Genomic DNA, 24,882 nt, shown 5'->3' with positions numbered 1-24,882 from the left:
CTTTTTCCCTTATTTCTCTAGGTATATAAACCCAAATTCTAACCACCCCTCGGGGTTACTCATCACTAAGCATCTCCCATGTGTATGCATGTTGCTTGCACAAATAAACTTTTCTCCTGTGAATCTGGCATTTTTTTGACAGTTTAATAGGTGGGGCCTCAGTTTCTGAAACTAAAAGGGTATAGGAAGTAGCTTCTTCCTCCCTACATGTTATTTGTCATATGTCAATTACACTTTGGTAGAGCTGGGGTTTTTTAAAAAGGAAGTGTTTCATTGTGTTTTCTACTGTTTTTCTAATTCTAAGAGAGTCAGTTAATTCCATAAAAACAACAAAGAATTACCATAGTTTCAACGATGATGGTGAGGTTACCTTGACCATCAGTTAGGGCCACGTAGCTTCCTCCTTTCTCTAAGTGACCAACTGTCTTCAGGTAATACCAACCTGGTCGAGTAAACTGAGTGGTATGAGCTATAGAAAAGCAGAGAAAGACCCAATAAAATAGTGATGGAAGAGTTTCTTTAAAAAATAAAACTGATTGAGTCTAACAAGCTCTTTTTTATTTTAGAAGAAAATACATGCCAATGTCATGTTTCAACTTTTGAAGAATTAATCCAGTTAAATGGTACAATTGTAGTAAGAGTAACTATAGTTAGAATTACTGCTAAACATAAATGAACTACACCATTAATTCAAGAGTATTGTCTTTTTTTCCCAAGAATAAAATAATCTCTTCTGAACTATTGTGCCTCTCTATTTAACTCATCCTAATATAACTACCAAAAAAAGACTAAAAATAGTTAATATTACACTTCAAAAACTAAGCTTTAAGATTTCAAACAAGTTTTATTTGCAGAATATATATTTACTGGGTACCTCCAAAGCTGGCTCTGAAAATGTACTGAGCAATATTTCATGTCACCTTCCTACCCCCAAGACAGTGACAATATTAGCAGAGTACATTAGTTCACCTAGATAATGTGGGACAAACAATTACAAATTTAAGGGGTTAAGCAATGAGGACATACATACAAGCATATTTTTTAAAATGTAATTTAGAGTTTAGAATAATGTTACGATTTCATGACTAATATCATGACTACAAACCCTTCTGAGGAAAATACATCAAATAAAAAATAAAATCCCCAAAATAAAGGTTTAAAAGAAAACAACTTCACTCCAAACTCAGATTTTTCCTATGAAAGCATCCTGCCTTTGAAGAAATGGATTTTTTTAAAGACTGCAGTTATGATGTTAAAGCAAAAGGTCATAAATGCTTTAATTTTTTACTAAAAAAAATTATAGAAAGAACCTGAATATTATTCAACAACAGGATTTTTATTCTGTTTAAATTATATTCATTTTTAGCATGGTTATATCATTCATGAAAAAGTGGTAATTGTCAACCACTGTCAACGTCCCTTGTGACTAATAACTGATACTGCAACAAAAATTTTGTTGCTACAGCCCTGCTGATTGTCTTTAAACTATTTTGAAACTTACGTAAGTGTAGATAACTGATGGATGTGTAAAGTGTCTCCTATCTGGCAAGGACTTAATTGATTTCCTCCCCTCCCTGCTATGAGAAATCCAACCTGTCTCCTTTTGCGATTTATCTCAAATTCTTTTACTCTAAATAAATGTGTACTGTTTTTGACTTCTCCTTTGAATTGATTGATTCATCTGCCTGGTTTCTACATAGCATGAAAAAAGTCTTTAACATGTGTTCATTTTTATGAGCATGTGAGTCATGATTTTACATTTTTCTTAAATTATCTATAACAATACTCATCAGTATAAAGCCACAATATCTCATAGAACCTTTACATCTACTTATTCCTTTAGTAATTCATTTGATTTTGTTAGCACACTATTCTCACCAACTAACTATATTAATACAAAGCAACAAAATGTCTCCAAGACTAATTTTAAGACTTCTAGATACTTCTGAGTTGAAATGAATCTTTACAAATACATCATTTCATTAGAAATTATCATAATTTATAATTATACATTTATCAGCTATTTCATGTATTTGTCTCCATCACCAGATGATAAGCCTTTTCCCTCCTCTCTTTCCCCTTTCTTTCTCTTTTCTAAGAGCCTGGTCTTAGGATAGCCAAGACTGGAATACAAAAAGTAATTATCCAAAAGGCTCTTAGAGAATACTATGGCAAATCTTACTTACAACAGAGACGAAAACTTAGAACTTACACATGACACACACACACACACACACACACACACACGCACACATATAATTAGTGTAATCCCTTCTGTTTTCTGCTTTTTCTCCTTAGAGAGAAATCTGAGGCATGAGAGATGGAATCTGAACCATACCTGATACCCAGATAGGAGACTCTACTACATAGTGCCCACTCCATGGCTCCTGAGCGGTCATCAACCCACATCGTCCATAAGGCAACTGTTCATAGTAACTAGCCACCAAATTCCAAGCAATTGTGCTAAAAGGTTTATTTGATAAAAGAGAAAGGCCAAAATAGCTTGTGATCAAAAGGTAAATGTCAAGAAAACTGTATTTAAAAAAAAAAAAAACCTTATTAGAATTTATATAAATATATGAAAAGGAGCAAAAATGACCACCCAAAACAAGAAAATAGAAGTCACCTAAGTTCATTCACATTTTGAAAACTTCAGCGCTGGATCCATCTAGGTATTTTTAATGGTGAAATGCATAATTTAAAAACACAAATGTATATGGGATATATAATTTTTGCTGAACAGTGGTATAGCCAGAAGATGAATATGCTCTACCAGTACCAGACATGTCACAGATTTGATTCAAATACAAATAAAGGCTTATCCATACCTGCTTTCCCTTCGACAGTCAGCCTTCTTAATGCCCCAGTTTCATGACATAATTTTATGAACTTGACTCTGAGCTGCTGCAAAGTTTTACAACTGAGAACTCTTAGAGTCAGACTGCCTGGGTTCAAATCATGGTTCCACCACTAACCTCTCTGGACCTCAGTTTCATCGTCTGTAAAATGAGGATAATAACCATATCTAGCTCACGTGATCATTGCAAGGAGTCACTGTATTAATGCCTGTAAAGTGTCTAGAACAAAGTCTGATGTCTAATACTACGATGAGTTTGTCTCATCTACAAGATGGGTCAGCTTGGTGGTCTGCATTTTGGCCCATTTCGGAATTCTATAGCTGGTACTGAACCCTGAAATAGTGACTCCGTAGTTTTCAGGAAAATCCAAGGGGAAAAGGGAAGCTCTGGCTCCTGGTACTGCTGGGTTTCTCACAGCTCAAAAACTAAATAAATAAATAAAATTTTAAAAATAACAAAATGAAACAACAACAACAAAAAAACAGTAACAATAATAAGAAACCCAGAGCTTACCCTCAGAATTTCCCTTTTTTCTTACCAAGTCATCACCCATCATAAAATGACTTTTTTAGGAAATCAAAGCCTTCTAATTCTGTCAACACAAAGTAGAAATAATAGCCCCAATTTTCAAAAATCCTTACTACCAGCAAAAACTGAGTTCTCATGATTTTACCCCTGGATTACAAGATGCATAGTATCTTCTCTGACTAGTGATAGATACATAAACCAAAAACTACCTGACTAGCATTTTATTATATACACAAGTCTTTAAAATCTATATACCTCCCCTTTCTAAAAATATACCCTAAGGAAATAATTATAGATGTGTACAAAGATATTTGTATACAATTGATAATTTCAATGAGCACAAAGCTGTCAACTTAAAATAAAAACAACTTCCGTTTCTGGAAGAGAAGACCCTTCAGTGAGGTATAAGACACTGTCTACATCAGTGCTTCCCAAACTTGTGGGGCATCAGAATTGGCTGGGGCACTGATGACACAAGCAGAGTCTCCAACGCCTTCTGGGGAGATTATGAGTCAGCACACCTAGGCAGCTACCAAGACATCTTGGCATCAGGTGCTTCTCGAGACAAGGCAAGTTTGGGGAACCATGTTCTATGTAACAGAATGTACATAAGCATTAAAAATGACGAAACAGAAGTACACTCAAATACGGAAAAAAAGGTCATAATGCCTTTTTAAATGAGCAGCTTAATACTAAACATACAGTATGGTCTTAATTCTATATTAAAATTTCATACATATAAATATAAATGGGAGGACATACACCAACATTTTTAAGGATGGTTCCCTCTAGATGGCAAAAATAGGGGTGATTTTGTTTCCTTCTTTGTACTTATATGCAGTTACTAAATTCTCTGTCATGAGTGTGCGTTAATCTTAATACCAAATTATGTTATTAGAACCAAACTCTTCATGATAAGCATCTTTTCTTTTAGAAAGGGAAGAAAAAAACAAAGGCTGTAAAAAGAACATATCAGCTCACATTAACATCACAAAAATATGTACTGGCTTACTTCTGTTCTATTTATTATTGTTTTAGAAAGCAAATTTGAATCTAATTACAGTTAATGCTTCTTAAAGCATTTAAGAAATGTTACCCTGAGAAATAAAAAGAGCTGTATTCTGGGACACTGGGGTGGCTAGACAGATACATAAACATGTATCACATCTATCTAGTGATAGATACATAAACCAAAAACTACCTGACTAGCATTTTATTATATACACAAGTCTTTAAAATCTATATACCTCCCCTTTCTAAAAATATACCCTAAGGAAATAATTATAGATGTGTACAAAGATATCTGTATACAATTGATCATTTCAATGAGCACAAAGCTGTCAACTTAAAATAAAAACAACTTCCGTTTCTGGAAGAGAAGACCCTTCAGTGAGGTCATGATTTCAGGGTTGTGACAGCAAGCCCTACGATCTCAGGGTTATGAGCATGGAGCCTGCTTAACATTCTCTCTTTACCCTCTCTCTCTGCACCATCCTGCCCTGTAAGCATGCATGTGCGAAGCTTCCTCTCTCCCCCCGCACCAAAAAGAACATTGTGTTCTCTCTTAAAAGACAGCTATACAAATTAAGTGATTCTATGAGGAATCAGTCAGGCAGATTGGGAAGTGGATAGTCCATAAGACCACTTGCCTGGTCTTCTCAAAAGGTTGCAGACATAAAAAATAGGGAAGGAAAGAGGGACACCTGGGTGGCTCAATCAGTTAAACTTCTGCCTTTGGCTCAGGTCAAGACCCCAGGGACCTGGGATCGAGCACCATGTCAGTCAAGCTCCCTGCTCAGTATGGAGTCTGCTTCTCCATCTTCCTATGTGTACTCCCCCACTCATGCTCTCTCTCTCCCTCTCAAATAAATAAATTCTTAAAAATAAAATTAGGGATGGGCGCCTGGGTGGCTCAGTGGGTTAAGCCGCTGCCTTCGGCTCAGGTCATGATCTCAGGGTCCTGGGATCAAGTCCCACATCAGGCTCTCTGCTCAGCAGGGAGCCTGCTTCCTCCTCTCTCTCTGCCTGCCTCTCTGCCTACTTGTGATCTCTGTCTGTCAAATAAATAAATAAAATCTTTAAAAAAAATTAAAAATAAAATAAAATAAAATTAGGGAAGGAAGGAAACCATTCTAGATTAAAAGAGATTGTAGGGCAGGACATCTAAATGCAATGCAAGCTTGATTGGCTCTTAGTTTTTTTTTAAAAAGACTATAGGTGATACCTTGAGGAATAATTGGGAAAATTTTAACATACACTAAGTAGCAGATATTTTTTTAAAGGGCTCTTATGCTCTTATGTATCAAAATGATATACTGATCATGTAGGAGAATATCCTTTATGTTTTGGGACCACATGCTAAAATCTTTTGGGGCGAAGTGTTATGACATCTGTAATTTATAACTGTTCATTAAAAGATATACATAACATCAAAAATCATAGAACTGCATAAATTTTACTATAAATTATATCTCAATAAGCCTGACTATTCAATACAGACAATATTCAAATATAAAAAAATACATAACCTTAGGTATATATAGAGGTACAGATAAAGCTAATAAACCAAAATGTTTACAATCATTGAATCTAGGTTGTGAGAATATGGAAGCCTATTGTACCTTTTTCTACTTATTGTGTTTTTGAAGTTTTTCATAATAAAAACCTTTAAAAGTTTTCAATAACTTACGCAGTCATGTAGCCATTGATATAATTCTGATTCAATATGCGGCCCAAGCAGCCTGCACCCACATCATTATTTAAGGTGCTAAAATCTTCAGAAGACCAAAGCTTCTTCTTAGTCAACTTCGCATCCTTTACTGTGTGGGTCCCAGGATAATGAGCTCTAGAAAAGAAAGCATGGAAATAGGAAAAGGCAGAACATGCCACTTATATCTATTTGTTGAAAGAATAAAAACACGTCCTCACCACTGTTTTCTATTTTAAAACAATGGGCAGCTTGTGGGTAGAGGTCACACCAACTAGAAGCTTCTGCTTCCCATTCTTTTGTCTCCGGATGCCCTGAAAATGTGATAAGCCTATACTCACACACAGAATAGGAAGGAAGATCACCAGTGGATGAGAGATTTCTGTTTCTAGAAACCATAAAATGGATGGAAACCCACTGACAGACAGAGACAGCAGAGGAGGTCACAGCCTAGAACACTCCAAGAGATTAATCAGATGGAGAGAGTATTCAGACTTCCCAGGGGAAGCAGAGAGCTCAGAACAGAAGAAAGGAATATGAAGGAAACCAAAAATAAGACTAATGAGACTACTGTATACCTACCCCTGAGTAGAGAGAGAAAAAAAAGAGCTTGGTATTTTCCCAGGCAAAAACAAGAAGTCAAAAACAACCAAAGCCCAGAGAGTTATTTCTTGAATAAAAAGAAGACACTACCTTGGATAAGCTAGAAACTATCACCCCAAAGCAGTGGTGGTTCTTAACCCCGGTGCTTCTGCTGGTGGAGAGGGGAGGGCCAAGCAGGATTTGCTACTCCCATCCTAAGGTGCACAGGGCAGGTCCTCACAACAAAGAACTACCCAGGGAACATATCAAAAGTACAGAGGATGAGAACCCCTCCCTTATTCCACCATTTAAGAAAAGTCAGTCAAAGTATAAATGTGTATTTATTATTCTGAGTAAAAACTGACTTAATGATGATTTTGGAAGTTACTGATTACTGAATAAAAACAGTTAAGGAATTTCAAATAGAAATAGAAATAGAAAATGACAGAAGAACAAGAGCACATCAGCTAAGTGACTTTAGGCACATGAGTGTACACTTTCTAGGACAACAATTATTTACAGAAAACGAAATAATATGAGCAGAATAATGGGGACAGAATTAAAGCATAATTCTAAACTTTGTAGTTTGGTGTTGCAGTATTCTTTACATTAAAGAAATGAAGACCTGTTTTGGTTTGTAGTTATTTAATTCCATTTAGGTCATGAATCTTTCAAGAAAAATTCCCATTTGGGAATTCATTCTACCTCATGAAGATGAATTAGGGCACAGCATCAATTTGGCACTTCAGGATTTCATGAGGAAGAAAAGAACATGAAACAAACAAGAGAGGAGTAAGAAGAAGGATTCGAGAAAATTAGGTAACAGCAAGATGTTGCCGCATCAGCGAACTCCACTGAAAACAGGCATTTGATTCAGCAGTGTAAATACACACTACCTACAGAGACCTCAAGGGTAGGCTAGCACCTAACAGGGTTAAGAAATTATTATTCTGACATTGCAATGCCCAAAACATGAAGTCTGTTACCAATCTTTGGAACAATTTTAACAAATGTTTACATTTTAGTTTCATAAGAATGAAGCTGAAGTATCTCAGAACCAAATATCCTAGAACTTCATTCTATGATCATGATATTCAGCCACATACTAGTATTAAGATTCATCCCAATGTTACTCAGCCAAATGTATGCTTGGTTTATCTCTGGTCAAATATACTTGCAAATATACTTGCAAATATACTGTGGCTAGTGGCTACCGAATTAGACCATACAGGTGTAAACTCTTCACGGTTTCAGAAAAACATAGCCAACAATCCTATCGGGAATGGTAGAGCCTCGTGGGTAGGAGAAGCTGCCTGACCAAAGTCCACATTGATGAAGACGGGCATACTCAGGGTTAGGGAGAACAACAGTTAGGTAATAAGGAGCATCAGGCCCAGAAGGAGCAGACCCCAGAAGGCACTGTGACTACAAAACAGGAGCTTCCGCAGTTAGGCCAAGTACAACGTGAAGATGGCAAGGAGACCTATCCTTCCTAGGGAGGGGGCAGCAGGAGAATGAAGAACTCCTGAACAAAATCTTATTATTCCACAATAACCTGAATTTGGAAATGATCCAAATGACCACTAACAAAGAAGAGAGGGATAAATTGTGACTTATTCCTACAACTGAAGGCAAAACAGGAATTAAAAGGTATCATGTCTATACTTGGCAATAAGAGTTAATCTCAAGACTACAATGTTGACCAAAATAATAGATACTCAATGATGCCATTTTCTTTTAAGATTTTATTTATTTATTTGAAAGAGAATGAGTGAGAGAGAGCACAAGCCAGCAGGGAGAGGCAGAGCAGACCCCCCACTGAGCAGGGAGCGTGATGCGGGGCTCCATCCCAGGACCCTGAGTCGAAGGCAGATGCTCAACTGACTGAGCCACCCAGGTGTCCCTCTATGATGCCACGTAAATGAAGTTTTTTTTATTTCAAATCAATTAGCCAGGGGTGCCTGCGTGGCTCAGTCATTAAGCGCCTGCCTTTGCTCAGGTCATGATCCCAGGACCCTGGGATAGAGCCCATACTGGGCTCCCTGCCCAGCGGGAAGCCCACTCTTCCCTCTCACGCTCTCCCTGCTTGTGTTCCCTCTCTCTTGTCACTCTCTCTGTCAAATATATACATAAAATCTTTTTTAAAATTTTAAATTAAAAAATAAAATCAATTAGCTAAACAGACACATGGAAAACGGCTCATCACCATTAGCCATCAGAGAAATTCAAATCAAAACCATATTGAGATACCACCTTACACCAGCAGAATGGCAAAAATTGACAAGACAAGAAACAACAAATGTTGGAGAGGTTGTGGAGAAAGGGGAACTCTCTTACACTGCTGGTGGGGATGCAAGTTGGCACAGTTTTTCCACTTTGGAAAACAGTTCCAAAGGGGGTGGAGGGGGGTTCCTCAAAAAGTTAAAAATAGAGCTACTCTATGACCCAGCAATTGCACCAATAGGTATTTACCCCAAAGATACAGATGCAGTGAAAAGAAGGGCCACATGCACCCCAACATTCATAGCAGCAATGTCCACAAAAGCCAAAGTGTGAAAGGAGCCAAGATGTCTTTCAACAGATGAATGGATAAAGATGTGGTCCATACATACAATGGAATATTACTCAGCCATCAGAAAGGATGAATACCTAACTTTTGCATCAACATAGTCGAGACTGGAGAAAAATATGCTAAGTGAAATAAGGCAAGCCGAGAAAGTTAATTATCATATGGTTTCACTTCTTTGTGGAACACAGGAATAGCACGAAGGACATTAGGAGAAGGAAGGGAAAAATGAAGGGGGTGGGGGTGGAATCAGAGGGAAAGGACCATGAGAGGCTATGGACTCCAAGAAACAAACTGAGGGTTTTAGAGGGGAGGAGAGTGGGGGGAAGAGGTACGCCAGTGACAGGTGTTAAGGAGGACACGTATTGCGTGGAGCACTGGGTGTACAGAAAAACAATGAGTCATGGAACACTATGTCAAAAACTAATGACGTACTGTATGGTGACTAATGTAACATAATAAAAAAATAAAAATAAAATAAAATCAATTAGTCAACATATAGTAAGTACATCATTACTTTCAGATGTAGAGCTCAGTAGTTCATCAGTTGCATATAACACCCAGTTCTCATCACATTACATGCCCTCTAAATAAAGTTTTAAACAAGGAAAATTAGTCTACAGTTTTAGGGCTAACATTAGTAGTCGCCTTTGGGACCAGAGGAGAGGCCAATGATTAGAAAGCTTTCCAAGGGAAGAGTTGCTCAGATACTGATAATTTTCTATTTCTTGACCTGGGTAGTGGTGATGCAGTTATGTTCACTTTGTGACAATTCATTATTCCATATTCTTATGACTTATATACTTTTATATATGCATGTGGGTATGTGTATATATGCATGTTATCCTTTGTTAAGGAGATGATTGTTAGACAACAGAAGTATAGGAAACTAAAATGAGAGAATTCTAGAATTATTATAAAAAAAACACATATTTTAGAAATGAAGAAAGGAAAAAGAAACACAAGACAGAATAGACCTTGTGGAAAACACAATAAGAAAAATAGAGGGTAGCAAGGATAAAATTATAGAGAATCAAACAGAAATAAAGAGATAACAATGGTTTGAGAGAAATAGAGAACAAAGGTAATATGCAAACAAGATCCAAAATGCATTACTGGGTATTCTAAAAGGAAAACCAAAGCAATGGAGCAGGATAATTACTTAAATTAAGATTTAAGTAAATCTTGGGGCGCCTGGGTGGCTCAGTGGGTTAAAGCCTCTGCCTTCGGCTCAGGTCACTATCCCGGGGTCCGGGATCGAGCCCTGCATCAGGCTCTCTGCTCAGCAGGGAACCTGCCTTCCCCTCTCTCTCTGCCTGCCTCTCTGCCTACTTGTGATCTCTATCTGTCAAATAAATAAAAATTTTTTTTAAATATTTAAGTAAATTTTATTGAAATAAGAAAACACTTAAATACAGACAGTGAAAAGGCATATAATATGTACTGGAAATGTTAAAGAGCATATAACTACTAGATTTAAAAGTTAAGGAAAAATATTCTTTGAATATACAGGAGTTGTGTCAAGTCATTTATAAGGAAGAAAAAAATAAGTTTCATCAATGATAACACACTTGAAAATGGCAGAACCTAAGATCAAAGGGCACCTTATAGAACAAAGTTGCTCAATCTTCCTATATACTGTTTTGTACTTTTACTTAAGAAATAAACAACTATCTTGCTTAAACCACGTTCTGTTTTGGTCTATGAAAACAATTTAAAACAATTTAAATAATACCCTAATACATGGAAGCTAGAGATGTAGATGTCTGACATAGTTCAGTAATCCAAGAAGCCAGGATATAGTTTCAATTATCCCCCCATGGAAATAGAACTAAGTCCTTTTACTGGAATATAAGATAAGCATACCTACAAAAGGATATTTGCTATTGTTGGAGACAGTTTCATTAACTAATATGAGGCTTTTTCTATTATTTCGACTCAACAAAGATAAGGAATTCCAGGAGCAAAATAGAATGCTCACACAAAAAAAATAGGAAATACTGTTTAGAGGCCTCAGACTACAAAGAATGTAGTGGCATAAAGAAAAAAGTATATTTTACTTCCATATAATCATTCCAAGTTGAGAATCAAGGTTGGTGGAAGCAACACCTCTATCTTCTTCTTGGTCAAATGGTTGCCTCAGATTCCAGCCAGTAGGAAGGAAAAGAGGTAGAAGAAGAGTGTACCCAATATCCTACAGTATAAACCCTCAGGTGTTACTTATCAATTGTGCTCTCATTTCATCACCAGAAACTTAATCCTATTGTCCTATCTTAACTTCAAAGAATGCTGAGAGTCTTGCCTTGGGCCCAGGAAGAACAGGATAGGTTTTGGCAAACCACTAGCAGCTGCTTCTACTTTAGGGTAAATGAGAGGTCCAAGAGAGGGGGAAAACAACAACCAAAAAAGAAAGAAAGAAAGAAAGAAGTCTAGCATCAGAATTCTGAATAGCAACATTTTATGTGAGTAACCAACAGCGTAAATTTTATGGCATTCAAGGATTAAGAAAATGTGAGTCAGGGAGTTTATATCTAGCCAAACTGTCCTTCAAGTATAAAGACCACAAACGATGAGTTAAAAAACACGTAAGAGATCAAGAAATATTGTTTCCATTAGCACTTCCTGAAAAATATGACAAATAGTAAGCTTCTGACACCTAAGAATCTAAGGAAAAAACTTCAGCAAAAGACCTGAAGGTGAACACTGCATATGCTTAATGGTAGAACTAGACTAAAAGAAAGAGTAATTTAGTACATAAATATTACATGTTCTTTTTTTTTTTTAATTTATCTGAGAGAGAGAGGGAATGCATGAGCCAAGGGAGGCGCAGAGAAGCAGACTCCCCACTGAGTAGCGAGCCTGGCATGGGACTCCAACCCAGAGTCCTGAGATCACAACCCGAGCTGAAGGCGATGCTTAACCTACTGAGCCACCAGGTGCCCAAATGTTACATGTTCTGATAATGTGTAACTAATACAGCAGATGCAAAATAGGAGGAGGAGGAAAGAAAATGAAATGTAAATGAAGTCTGCCAACTGGCTGAGAATTGAAGGCTACAGCTTGCAGCTGACAAATCAAGACAGTAAAGCTTAAGGTCATGTAAGAGTACAAAGATTAAGAAATTCTGGTAATTAACATTCCACTGTAGGAGTGAGAAGGCAAGAAAGAGGAAGTTATGAAATAAGTTTCGCACTGCTTATAGTAAACCAACACATAATAACCACATAGAAAAGGAACTAAGAGTATTAGTGTGAACATTTTCTCAACTGCAGCACTATTGATATTTTGGCAGGATAATTCTTTGTTGTGGGGAATTTATCCTGTGCTTGGGAGGATACTTCGAAACGTCTCTGACCTCCACCCATCACGCCAGTACAATCACAGATATTTCCAGGCATTACCAAATGTTCCCTGGGAGGCACATTATCCCCAGCTAAGAACCACTGGCATAAAGGTATCAGTATAAATGCAATCCATAGAATCAAAAAAATCAAACCTTGCTAAGTAACAAAAAAGATACTTTCTTCAAAAAGAGCAAAAAGAAGGGGCGCCTGGGTGGCTCAGTGAGTTAAAGCCTCTGCCTTTGGCTCAGGTCATGGTCTCAGAGTCCTGGGATCGAGCCCTACATCGGGCTCTCTGCCTGCTTCCTCCTCTCTCTCTCTCTCTGCCTGACTCTCTCCCTGCTTTTGATCTCTGTCTGTCAAATAAATAAATAAAATCTTTAAAAAAAAAAAAAGAAAACAAATCACATAGCAAGATTTTGTTTTAGTATATACACAGTGTAAATAATTAATAAGACAATATAGAAGACAATATAGAGTATATCATTATATCATTAATTATATATAGTTTCAATTATATCTTTAAGTACAAACGAGTTTAAACCAAGCATTAATATCAGAAGATTTTTAGGGCAGCGAAAAAAACAAAATTTAAATCTATGCTTTATGCAAGCCACACACATAAAAAGAAATAACGTCAAGAGGTGAAGGATGAAAGTATGGGCAAAGATATTTCAGGCAAATATAAATGAAAAGAAAGCAGAGGTCTCCTTCTTAGTCAGAGGCAAAGCAAAATTCATACCAAGAAACATAATGAGGCAAAAAATGACATTTTCTTTCCTTTTCGGGTTTTTTTTTTTTTTTTTTGGTCACCACCTCTCCCAATGTAGGGCTCAAACTCATGATCCCAAAATCAAAAGTCGCATGTTCTTCCTCCTGAGCCAGCAAGGTACCCCAAAGAATGTCATTTTCTAATGTCAACAGTTCAAAGATAAGATGATAAGGTAAGACATTAATACCTGTAACATAACACAGAGCAACTTTCAGAAGCATAAACTGCAAGAAACTGAAACCCACAAGTGAGAGGAAACTAACACTCTGGGTAACCCTGGATAGTTGAAGTGAACAAAATAATTAGGATACAGAATACCTAAACAATGCAATCACTAAGGTAGATAATATACACTCAACCTTTATATCCTGATTTAAAAAAAATAAATCTTAATATAATAAGACAAAAAGAAGCTTCTGGGAAAGTTTTTGAAAAAAAGTTTTTAAATGCATTCAGCATTAAATGACAGTGCAATGAAATGAGAAAATAAAACAGAGCTAAAGCAGTCCTCAAAGGAATATTTGCTTTGTCAGTTGGCCATATCAATAAAGATACAATGAATTAAACAACTAACTTTTTCCTGAGACACAGCAAAACCCATAGCTTCATTCAAGTATTTCTTCCTAGACAAATATATTCAAAAATCAATACAACTTTGTTTTCCCCCTCAAGACTTGAGCTGCTTATGAAAGTTTTAACAATAAAGGCAAAAAACTATATTCTAATTTCAATGAATGCAATGTTCAAATACATCTTCCTTTTCTTGCCCAAAATAAATAAATAAATAAATAATCCTAAATCTGACCTAATAATGCTTCAGTCAATTTCCAATTAGAAACAGAACAGATGGGCAGGTTAAACTAAACTGTAAGGATGAAACTATTAAATCCCAGACTGTGAGATACTTTATAGGACAAACAATCCAGTTTGACAAATGAAAGGGAATAAAAAGATGGGGCAGCAGGGCACCTGGGTGGCTCAGTTGGTTAAGTCTCTGCCTTCAGCTCAGGTCATGATCCCAGGATCCTGGGATTGAGCCCAATGCTGGGCTCTCTGCTCAGCAGGGAGCCTGCTTCTCCCTCTCCCTGTCACTCCCCCTGCTTGTACTTTCTTTGTCAAATAAATAAATAAAATCTTAAAAAAAAAAAAAAGAAGATGGGGCAGGAACCGAAAAAATCAGAAGAGACTTAAACATCAACCAGTCACAATGTATGAAACTAAACTGGATCCAGATTCAATTAAAGCTATAAAATAACAGGAACAAATACTTGATAATATCAAGAGACTGTTACATTTTTGGATGTAATATTGTTATCGTTTATGGTAAAAAAAAAAAAAAGAAATCTTTAAAGATGCATGGTAGAATTTTTGCGAAAGAAATAACGTAATGTGTGGGATCTGCTTCAGAATAATGTGGGAGGAAGAAGAGAAACTATAAGCAGAAAGAGCTAGGCACCCCCAGAAACAGAAAGACAAGCTTCCTTGACATGAGAAATGTCATCTTGGGCCCCCAGCCATCTTGCCATCTATGCCTAACTGGCACCTCTTACCCAAAGCACATTTCTTGCAGAACTTCCTGAGATATGTTGAAATTGCAGAACAACAGATCCCGGTAGATAACAATTTCAAGGAAACCATAAAATGTAAGCACAAACAGCGACTATAAGGCAAGGAGATAAACTAATCATATCAGGAACAATAAATCAGTGGTAAATCTTCCAGTGCTGGTTTAAAAATAAAGACGGACCTGATACACATTCTTGAGCTATCTTTGCAGGATCTGGACCGTTTTGAGTGCTCAGATACCAGGAACTGGTGATGCTGACCCTCATGACTTGGGCTCTGTCACTTTAAGATGACTTCTGCCCCCATTACATCCTGAATGCCCCACTGAGTAAGCCCCATCACCTAAAACTTCCTCAGTTTTGTGGTTCAAGGAGACCCTGCTTTGGAAACATTCCTGGTGCTCTCCTTTACTTGTTACAAGTAAAACCCTTCTTTTTTTATCCTTTGGTGTGTCTTTTTGGCTCCACACACATCAAAAGATGCAAACCTAGTTTCAGGTAACAGAATGGACAGGATATGGGTAGAGAACTAGCCATGGGGTCACAGTTATGGAGGCTGAGTTACAGGAACCAGGAGATTCATTATCTTATTCTGCCTATGTCATATACATACATTCAAAGTACTTCATTTAAAAAAAATAGGGACATGTAGATCAAGCAGTCTTCAGAGTGAATAAAGACTAAATTCCATACATATGTGTATTCTATTTTTCAAATGTTTATATACATCACAACAGACAAAATTCAAATTCACTTAAAAAAATACTGGTAGGTGAAGGGTAGAAGAAGAGAGAATTGGAGGAAGATGGTCAAAAGGCACAAATAAATAAGTACTAGGGATGTGCTATATGGCATTAGGCCTATAATGAACAATGCTGTGGGACAAATAGTAAAGTTGTTAAAAAGTAGATACTGGGAGCTCTCATCATAAAGAGAAATCATCTTTCCTTTTCTTTTGACTGTATCTGTATGAGATGATGGATGTTAACTAAACCTATCATGGTAATTATCTCATATATATGTAAATCAAATCATTATGCCCTATACCTTAAAGTTATACAGTGATGTATGTCAATTATTTGTCAATAAAACTGGAAAAAAAAAGACAGAAAAAAATTACTAGCACTCAGGAAGGCCAAGGCCCAAAGGACTGACTGGCAAACTAGACTAAAGAGCAGGGTCAAAGCCAGCCTGCTAAGGAAACATGACAAGAGCCATGGCCGGTGATTAGCCGTGCCATTTACATGAAGTCTTCATTCATGGAAGAACGCCCAACACAGGAAGTCTGTCTTTTGTAATTTCTAAAATTTAAATACTACTCTGTCCCTTAATTGAAACAAAGCCATGTTTCATTACTCCAAACGTTAACACATTTCTTCGAAGTACCAATACATTCCATTGTCATAGAAAGATCTCAAACTACAGGTGACCCTCGAATAATGTGCATGACAATAATGTAATGACAAATAATGTGCATGACAATAATGTGCATGATTTTCATGTGCATCTGAAAATCCAAATATAATCTTGGACTCCCCAAAAACGTAATTGCCAATAGCCTGTTGACCAGAAGACCAATAACATATATAGTTGATTAACACATATTTTGTATGCTCTATGTGTTACATACTGTATCCTTACAGTAAAGGAAGCTAGAGAAAAGAAAATGTTATTAAGAAAATCACAAGGAGGAGTCAAGATGGCGGAGAAGTAGCAGGCTGAGACTATTTCAGCTAGCAGGAGATCAGCTAGATAGCTTATCTAAAGATTGCAAACACCTGCAAATCCATCAGCAGATCGAAGAGAAGAAGAACAGCAATTCTGGAAACAGAAAAACAACCACTTTCTGAAAGGTAGGACTGGCCCAAAGCAACGGGAAGATAGACCCCGGGGGGAGGGGCCGGCTCCCGGCAAGCAGCGGAGCAACGGAGCACAAAATCAGGACTCTTAAAAGTCTGTTCCACTAAGGGACATCGCTCCAGAGGCTAAACCGGGGCGAAGCCCACGCGGGGTCAGCATGGCCTCAGGTCCCGCAGGGTCACAGAAGGATCGGGGGTGTCTGAGTGTCGCAGAGCTTGCGGGTATTGGAACGGGAAAACCGGCTACAGAGACAGAGCCGACAGTAAGCTCACAGCTCGGTGTTACCTTGAACCGGTCGCAGGCTCAGTGAGCTCGGAGCGCGGCCGGAGGTCAGGCAGACGGGAGTAACTGGGTGCTGTTCTCTGAGGGCGCACTGAGGAGTGGGGCCCCGGGCTCTCAGCTCCTCTGGGCTGGAGACCAGGAGGCCGCCATTTGTATTCCCGTCCTCCAGATCTCTACGGAAAGCACTCAGGGAACAAAAGCTCCTGAAAGCAAACCTGAGCGGATTACTCAGCCCGGCCCCTGGTAAGGACGGTGCAATTCCACCTGGGGCAAAGACACTTGAGAATCACTACACCAGGCCCCTCCCCCAGAAGATCAACAAGAAATCCAGCCAAGACCAAGTTCACCTACCAAGGAGTGCGGTTTCAATACCAAGGAGAGCAGCAGAATTCCAGAAGAGGAGAAAGCAAAGCACGGATCTCATGGCTTTCTCCCTGTGATTTTTTTTAGTCTTGCAGTTAATTTAGTTTTTTTCTTTTTCATTTCTTTTTCTTTTTTTTTTTCTCGCCTTCTGGTAAAATTTTTTTTTTAACTTTTACCGTTCTCTTTTTTAACGTTTTTAAACTAGTTTATCTAATATATATATTTTTTCTTTTTTATTTTTTTCTTTATTCGTTTTCTTTTTATTAATTCTTTTCTTTTTTTTTTCCTTTTTTTTTTCTTTCTTCCTTTTTGAACCTCTTTTTATCCCCTTTCTCCCCCCTCACGATTTGGGATCTCTTCTGATTTGGTGAAAGCATATTTTCCTGGGGTTGTTGCCACCCTTTTAGGATTTTACTTGCTCCTTCATATACTCTTATCTGGACAAAATGACAAGACGGAAAAATTCACCACCAAAAAAAGAACAAGAGGCAGTACCGAAGGCTAGGGACCTAATCAATAGAGACATTGGTAATATGTCAGATCTAGAGTTCAGAATGACAATTCTCAAGGTTCTAGCCGGGCTCGAAATAGGCATGGAAGATATTAGAGAAACCCTCTCTGGAGATATAAAAGCCCTTTCTGGAGAAATAAAAGAACTAAAATCTAACCAAGTTGAAATCAAAAAAGCTATTAATGAGGTGCAATCAAAAATGGAGGCTCTCACTGCTAAGATAAATGAGGCAGAAGAAAGAATTAGTGATATAGAAAACCAAATGACAGAGAATAAAGAAGCTGAGCAAAAGAGGGACAAACAGCTACTGGACCATAAGGGGAGAATTTGAGAGATAAGTGACACCATAAGACGAAACAACATTAGAATAATTGGGATTCCAGAAGAAGAAGAAAGAGAGAGGGGAGCAGAAGGTATACTGGAGAGAATTATTGGGGAGAATGTCCCCAATATGGCAAAGGGAACGAGCATCAAAATTCAGGAGGTTCAGAGAATGCCCCTCAAAATCAATAAGAATAGGCCCACACCCCGTCACCTAATAGTAAAATTTACAAGTCTCAGTGACAAAGAGAAAATCTTGAAAGCAGCCCGGGAAAAGAAGTCTGTAACATACAATGGTAAAAATATTATATTGGCAGCTGACTTATCCACAGAGAACTGGCAGGCCAGAAAGAGCTGGCATGATATTTTCAGAGCACTAAATGAGAAAAACATGCAGCCAAGAATACTATATCCAGCTAGGCTATCATTGAAAATAGAAGGAGAGATTAAAAGCTTCCAGGACAAACAAAAACTGAAAGAATTTGCAAACACCAAACCAGCTCTACAGGAAATATTGAAAGGGGTCCTCTAAGCAAAGAGAGAGCCTACAAGTGGTAGATCAGAAAGGAACAGAGATCATATACAGTAACAGTCACCTTACAGGCAATACAATGGCACTAAATTCCTATCTCTCAATAGTTACCCTGAATGTTAATGGGCTAAATGCCCCTGTCAAAAGACACAGGGTATCAGAATGGATAAAAAAACAAAACCCATCTATATGTTGCCTCCAAGAAACTCATTTTAAGCCCGAAGACACCTCCAGATTTAAAGTGAGGGGGTGGAAAAGAATTTACCATGCTAATGGACATCAGAAGAAAGCAGGAGTAGCAATCCTTATATCAGATCAATTATATTTTAAGCCAAAGACTATAATAAGAGATGAGGAAGGACACTATATCATACTCAAAGGGTCTGTCCAACAAGAAGATCTAACAATTTTAAATATCTATGCCCCCAACATGGGAGCAGCTATCTATATAAACCAATTAATAACAAAATCAAAGAAACACATCAACAATAATACAATAATAGTAGGGGACTTTAACACTCCCCTCACTGAAATGGACAGATCATCCAAGCAAAAGATCAGCAAGGAAATAAAGGCCTTAAACGACACACTGGACCAGATGGACATCACAGATATATTCAGAATATTTCATCCCCAAGCAACAGAATACACATTCTTCTCTAGTGCACATGGAACATTCTCCAGAATAGATCACATCCTCGGTCCTAAATCAGGACTCAACCGGTATCAAAAGATTGGGATCATTCCCTGCATATTTTCAGACCACAATGCTCTAAAGCTAGAACTCAACCACAAAAGGAAGTTTGAAAAGAACCCAAATACATGGAGACTAAACAGCATCCTTCTAAAGAATGAATGGGTCAACAGGGAAATTAAAGAAGAATTGAAAAAAATCATGGAAACAAATGATAATGAAAATACAATGGTTCAAAATCTGTGGGACACAACAAAGGCAGTCCTGAGAGGAAAATATATAGCAGTACAAGCCTTTCTCAAGAAACAAGAAAGGTCTCAGGTACACAACCTAACCCTACACTTAAAGGAGCTGGAGAAAGAACAAGAAAGAAACCGTAAGCCCAGCAGGAGAAGAGAAATCATAAAGATCAGAGCAGAAATCAATGAAATAGAAACCAAAAAAACAATAGAACAAATAAACGAAAGTAGGAGCTGGTTCTTTGAAAGAATTAATAAAATTGATAAACCCCTGGCCCGACTTATCAAAAAGAAAAGAGAAAGGACCCAAATAAATAAAATCATGAATGAAAGAGGAGAGATCACAACTAACACCAAAGAAATACAAACTATTATAAGAACATACTATGAGCAACTCTACGCCAACAAATTTGAAAATCTGGAAGAAACTGATGCATTCCTAGAAACATATAAACTACCACAACTGAACCAGGAAGAAATAGAAAGCCTGAACAAACCCATAACCAGTAAGGAGATTGAAACAGTCATTAAAAATCTCCAAACAAACAAAAGCCCAGGGCCAGATGGCTTCCCAGGGGAATTCTACCAAACATTTAAAGAAGAACTAATTCCTATTCTCCTGAAACTGTTCCAAAAAATAGAAATGGAAGGAAAACTTCCAAACTCATTTTATGAGGCCAGCATCACCTTGATCCCCAAACCGGACAAGGATCCCATCAAAAAAGAGAGCTATAGACCAATATCCTTGATGAACACAGATGCGAAAATTCTCACCAAAATACTAGCCAACAGAATTCAACAATACATTAAAAGGATTATTCACCACGACCAAGTGGGATTTATTCCAGGGCTGCAAGGTTGGTTCAACATCCGCAAATCAGTCAATGTGATACAACACATCAATAAAAGAAAGAACAAGAACCATATGATACTCTCAATAGATGCTGAAAAAGCATTTGACGAAGTACAGCATCCCTTTCTAATCAAAACTCTTCAAAGTGTAGGGATAGAGGGCACATACCTCAATACCATCAAAGCCATCTATGAAAAACCCACCGCAAATATCATTCTCAATGGAGAAAAACTGAAAGCTTTTCCGCTAAGGTCAGGAACACGGCAGGGATGTCCATTATCACCACTGCTATTCAACATAGTACTAGAGGTCCTAGCCTCAGCAATCAGACAACAAAAGGAAATTAAAGGCATCCAAAACGGCAAAGAGGAAGTCAAATTATCACTCTTCACAGATGATATGATACTGTATGTGGAAAACCCAAAAGACTCCACTCCAAAACTGCTAGAACTTATACAGGAATTCAGTAAAGTGTCAGGATATAAAATCAATGCACAGAAATCAGTTGCATTTCTCTACACCAACAACAAAACAGAAGAAAGAGAAATTAAGGAGTCAATCCCATTTACAATTGCACCCAAAACCATAAGATACCTAGGAATAAACCTAACCAAAGAGGCACAGAATCTATACTCAGAAAACTATAAAGTACTCATGAAAGAAATTGAGGAAGACACAAAGAAATGGAAAAATGTTCCATGCTCCTGGATTGGAAGAATAAATATTGTGAAAATGTCTATGCTAGCTAAAGCAATCTACACATTTAATGCAATTCCTATCAAAGTACCATCCATCTTTTTCAAAGAAATGGAACAAATAATTCTAAAATTTACATGGAACCAGAAAAGACCTCGAATAGCCAAAGGGATATTGAAAAAGAAAGCCAACGTTGGTGGCATCACAATTCCGGACTTCAAGCTCCATTACAAAGCTGTCATCATCAAGACAGCATGGTACTGGCACAAAAACAGACACATAGATCAATGGAACAGAATAGAGAGCCCGGAAATAGACTCTCAACTCTATGGTCAACTAATCTTCGACAAAGCAGGAAAGAATGTCCAATGGAAAAAAGACAGCCTCTTCAATAAATGGTGCTGGGAAAATTGGACAGCCACATGCAGAAAAATGAAATTGGACCATTTCCTTACACCACACACAAAAATAGACTCAAAATGGATGAAGGACCTCAATGTGCGAAAGGAATCCATCAAAATCCTTGAGGAGAACACAGGCAGCAACCTCTTCGACCTCAGCCACAGCAACATATTCCTAGGAACATCGCCAAAGGCAAGGGAAGCAAGGGAAAAAATGAACTATTGGGATTTCATCAAGATCAAAAGCTTTTGCACAGCAAAGGAAACAGTTAACAAAATCAAAAGACAACTGACAGAATGGGAGAAGATATTTGCAAACGACATATCAGATAAAGGACTAGTGTCCAAAATCTATAAAGAACTTAGCAAACTCAACACCCAAAGAACAAATAATCCAATCAAGAAATGGGCAGAGGACATGAACACACATTTCTGCAAAGAAGACATCCAGATGGCCAACAGACACATGAAAAAGTGCTCCATATCACTCGGCATCAGGGAAATACAAATCAAAACCACAATGAGATATCACCTCACACCAGTCAGAATGGCTAAAATCAACAAGTCAGGAAATGACAGATGCTGGCGAGGATGCGGAGAAAGGGGAAACCCTCCTACACTGTTGGTGGGAATGCAAGCTGGTGCAGCCACTCTGGAAAACAGCATGGAAGTTCCTCAAAATGTTGAAAATAGAACTGCCCTATGACCCAGCAATTGCACTACTGGGTATTTACCCTAAAGATACAAACGTAGTGATCCAAAGGGGCACGTGCACCCGAATGTTTATAGCAGCAATGTCCACAATAGCCAAACTATGGAAAGAACCTAGATGTCCATCAACAGATGAATGGATCAAGAAGATGTGGTATATATATACAATGGAATACTATGCAGCCATCAAAAGAAATGAAATCTTGCCATTTGCGACAACATGGATGGAACTAGAGCGTATCATGCTTAGCGAAATAAGTCAAGCGGAGAAAGACAACTATCATATGATCTCCCTGATATGAGGAAGTGGTGATGCAACATGGGGGCTTAATTGGGTAGAAGAAGAATCAATGAAACAAGATGGAATTGGGAGGGAGACAAACCATAAGTGACTCTTAATCTCACGAAACAAACTGAGGGTTGCTGGGGGGAGGGGGTTTGGGAGAAGGGGGTGGGGTTATGGACATTGGGGAAGGTATGTGCTTTGGTGAGTGCTGTGAAGTGTGTAAACTTGGTGATTCACAGACCTGTACCCCTGGGGATAAAAATATATGTTTATAAAAAAATAAAAAATTAAAAAAAAAAAAAAGAAAATCACAAGGAAGAGAAAATACATTTATAGTAATGTAAAAATTCCACACATCAGTGGACTGGCTCAGTTCAAACCTGAGCTGTTCAAGGGCCAACCGTGCATACATTTCAAAGGGAAAGGAATGAAACACCAGTCACAGGTGTTTTAGTTAAGTAAATACAAGAAAGCTCCCTCCAAACATGTAGTCAAGGGGGAAGGAAAAGCAAAAACAAAGGTACAGTCAAGTATGGAAAGCAAGCAATCAGAAATTGATAAGCTTTCAAAGCAAAACCTTCCTTACCCTATAACATCAATCACCTCCAGGAGCTCAGGGTCGAGCAACATAGAAGCAGAAATGGGCTCCCAGAGATTGTCACTCGCTATGATTTTCACTCGATGGAGACCTTGATAGTTGAGCATTCTTCTTAACACCTTTCGGAGAGAGAAAGAGAACGCAGGAAAGTTTACAAATGAGTTTTCAGCTGTTGAATTACAACCACAATAGCTGAAGTACCTTGGAAAATCAGCATCCTGGATAATAGTATCAATATTATTTCTCAATAGAAACGTGGCTCCTACAGAAAATATAAAGCATTATCATTAAGATAACCTACTTCATGGGACTGTAAAAAAAAAAAAAAAAAAAAAAAACGAAACAAAAAACAAGAGGTAAAAATGCTTTAGAGGAATTCTCCCTCTGACTTTAATGGAATCAACAACAAACTCATAATAGCAAAAAAAAAAAAAAAATTAAGTAAACCACCACCATATATGCAGATCATTAGTTTAAAAAAAAAAAGGAAACCAGATTCTACTGTTTCCAATGCTTCCTTCAAATGAAATGAACTAGAGAAGCACATGTATAATCACAAGGAAAAACACAGGCTGTGAAATGTCAAACCTGGGTAGATAAAAAAGTTCCCCACCTTCACTATTGGGACCCTGTCATGACGCCGCCCTCAACTGCAGGGTCAAACAGCACACACGCAGGAATATGGCTTCCACCCTGGGCTCTTGATTCTCTCATTAGCCCTGCGCTCACAGAAGCCATGACTTTGCAGGAACAATCCTGTGCTTCCATCTTATCCCCGCTCCACTGCCCCACCTCCCACAGCCCCACAATGCCCCCTCCACCACATCTCACTTCACTGATCATGCCTGCAGCCTGGAGGTGACCCTGACTTACACGGACCTGGCTGCAAGCCACCCCATCAAACTCCACAGCCCCAGATTAAAGCGTGCCAGTCCCCTGGTGATCACCGAAGCCTACGGGAGCCTCAGAGTTCCCACGTGTCTACTCTTTCACCCTGGCTCTTCCCCCAAATCCCTTTACTCTCAATCATCATTTCTTGGCGGCATCCTGCCCCCACCCTAGCAACCAGGGGAGTTCCTATGCATCCCACCTTGAAGATTCCAACCACACATCACCTTCTCTAACAGCATTCCCTAATCTGCCTAGGCAGAAGCGTCAATGACCACCCTGTACCTTCTGACAACCCTGCTCAGGCATTATTCTGCTAGAGAAATTATGGCTGAATTTTCATTGCCCATCCAGGACTATAGCCCTCAAATGTGAACTCCTTTTGGGCAGCAACAGTATTTTGTGTCCTTGTCTTGTAAGCATGTGCGGAATGCCTGACGCCCCCCAGTGCTGAGTCAATGCTTGCTGATGGAATAAATGAATAAATAAATTGAAAGGAATTTAGTGGGTATTACCTACTTAAACACACAACACACTTAAAGAAAAAAAAATTTTTTTAAACCCAAACAAAATGTAACCACAAAACCATGTTTTTTTGAGCAAACACAAGACAAAAAGAACTGGAAAGCAAACCAGAGACTACTTCCACCTGAAAAAGTTAAACTGGCATTAGTTTCCCAGTGACAGAGGAATTATTATTCTCAGTTTTTCCTTTCCTGAAAAACAGC

At 38.1% G+C, this 24,882-nt stretch overlaps 1 protein-coding gene across 4 annotated transcripts in view; it reads right to left on the bottom strand.

Annotated features, from left to right (window-relative positions):
• The window catches only part of GALC (galactosylceramidase), a 66,332-nt gene that overhangs the window by 26,437 nt on the left and 15,013 nt on the right, over positions 1–24,882 (bottom strand). For all 4 annotated transcript variants that reach the window (XM_045071598.1, XM_045071603.1, XM_045071591.1 and 1 more), the window contains exons 7-10: positions 23,255–23,385; positions 6,076–6,231; positions 2,339–2,463; positions 342–469 (exon numbers count right to left, since the gene is read on the bottom strand). In XM_045071598.1, the coding sequence (XP_044927533.1) occupies positions 342–469; positions 2,339–2,463; positions 6,076–6,231; positions 23,255–23,385 (540 nt within the window). The remainder of the gene's footprint in view (positions 1–341; positions 470–2,338; positions 2,464–6,075; positions 6,232–23,254; positions 23,386–24,882) is intronic.

The sequence above is a fragment of the Mustela putorius genome, unplaced genomic scaffold (genome assembly GCF_011764305.1).
Source record: "Mustela putorius furo isolate JIRA1106 unplaced genomic scaffold, ASM1176430v1.1 tig00000129_pilon_pilon_pilon, whole genome shotgun sequence".
In the NCBI taxonomy this organism is placed as follows: domain Eukaryota; kingdom Metazoa; phylum Chordata; class Mammalia; order Carnivora; family Mustelidae; genus Mustela; species Mustela putorius.
This window is presented reverse-complemented; position numbering and strand designations above follow the sequence as displayed.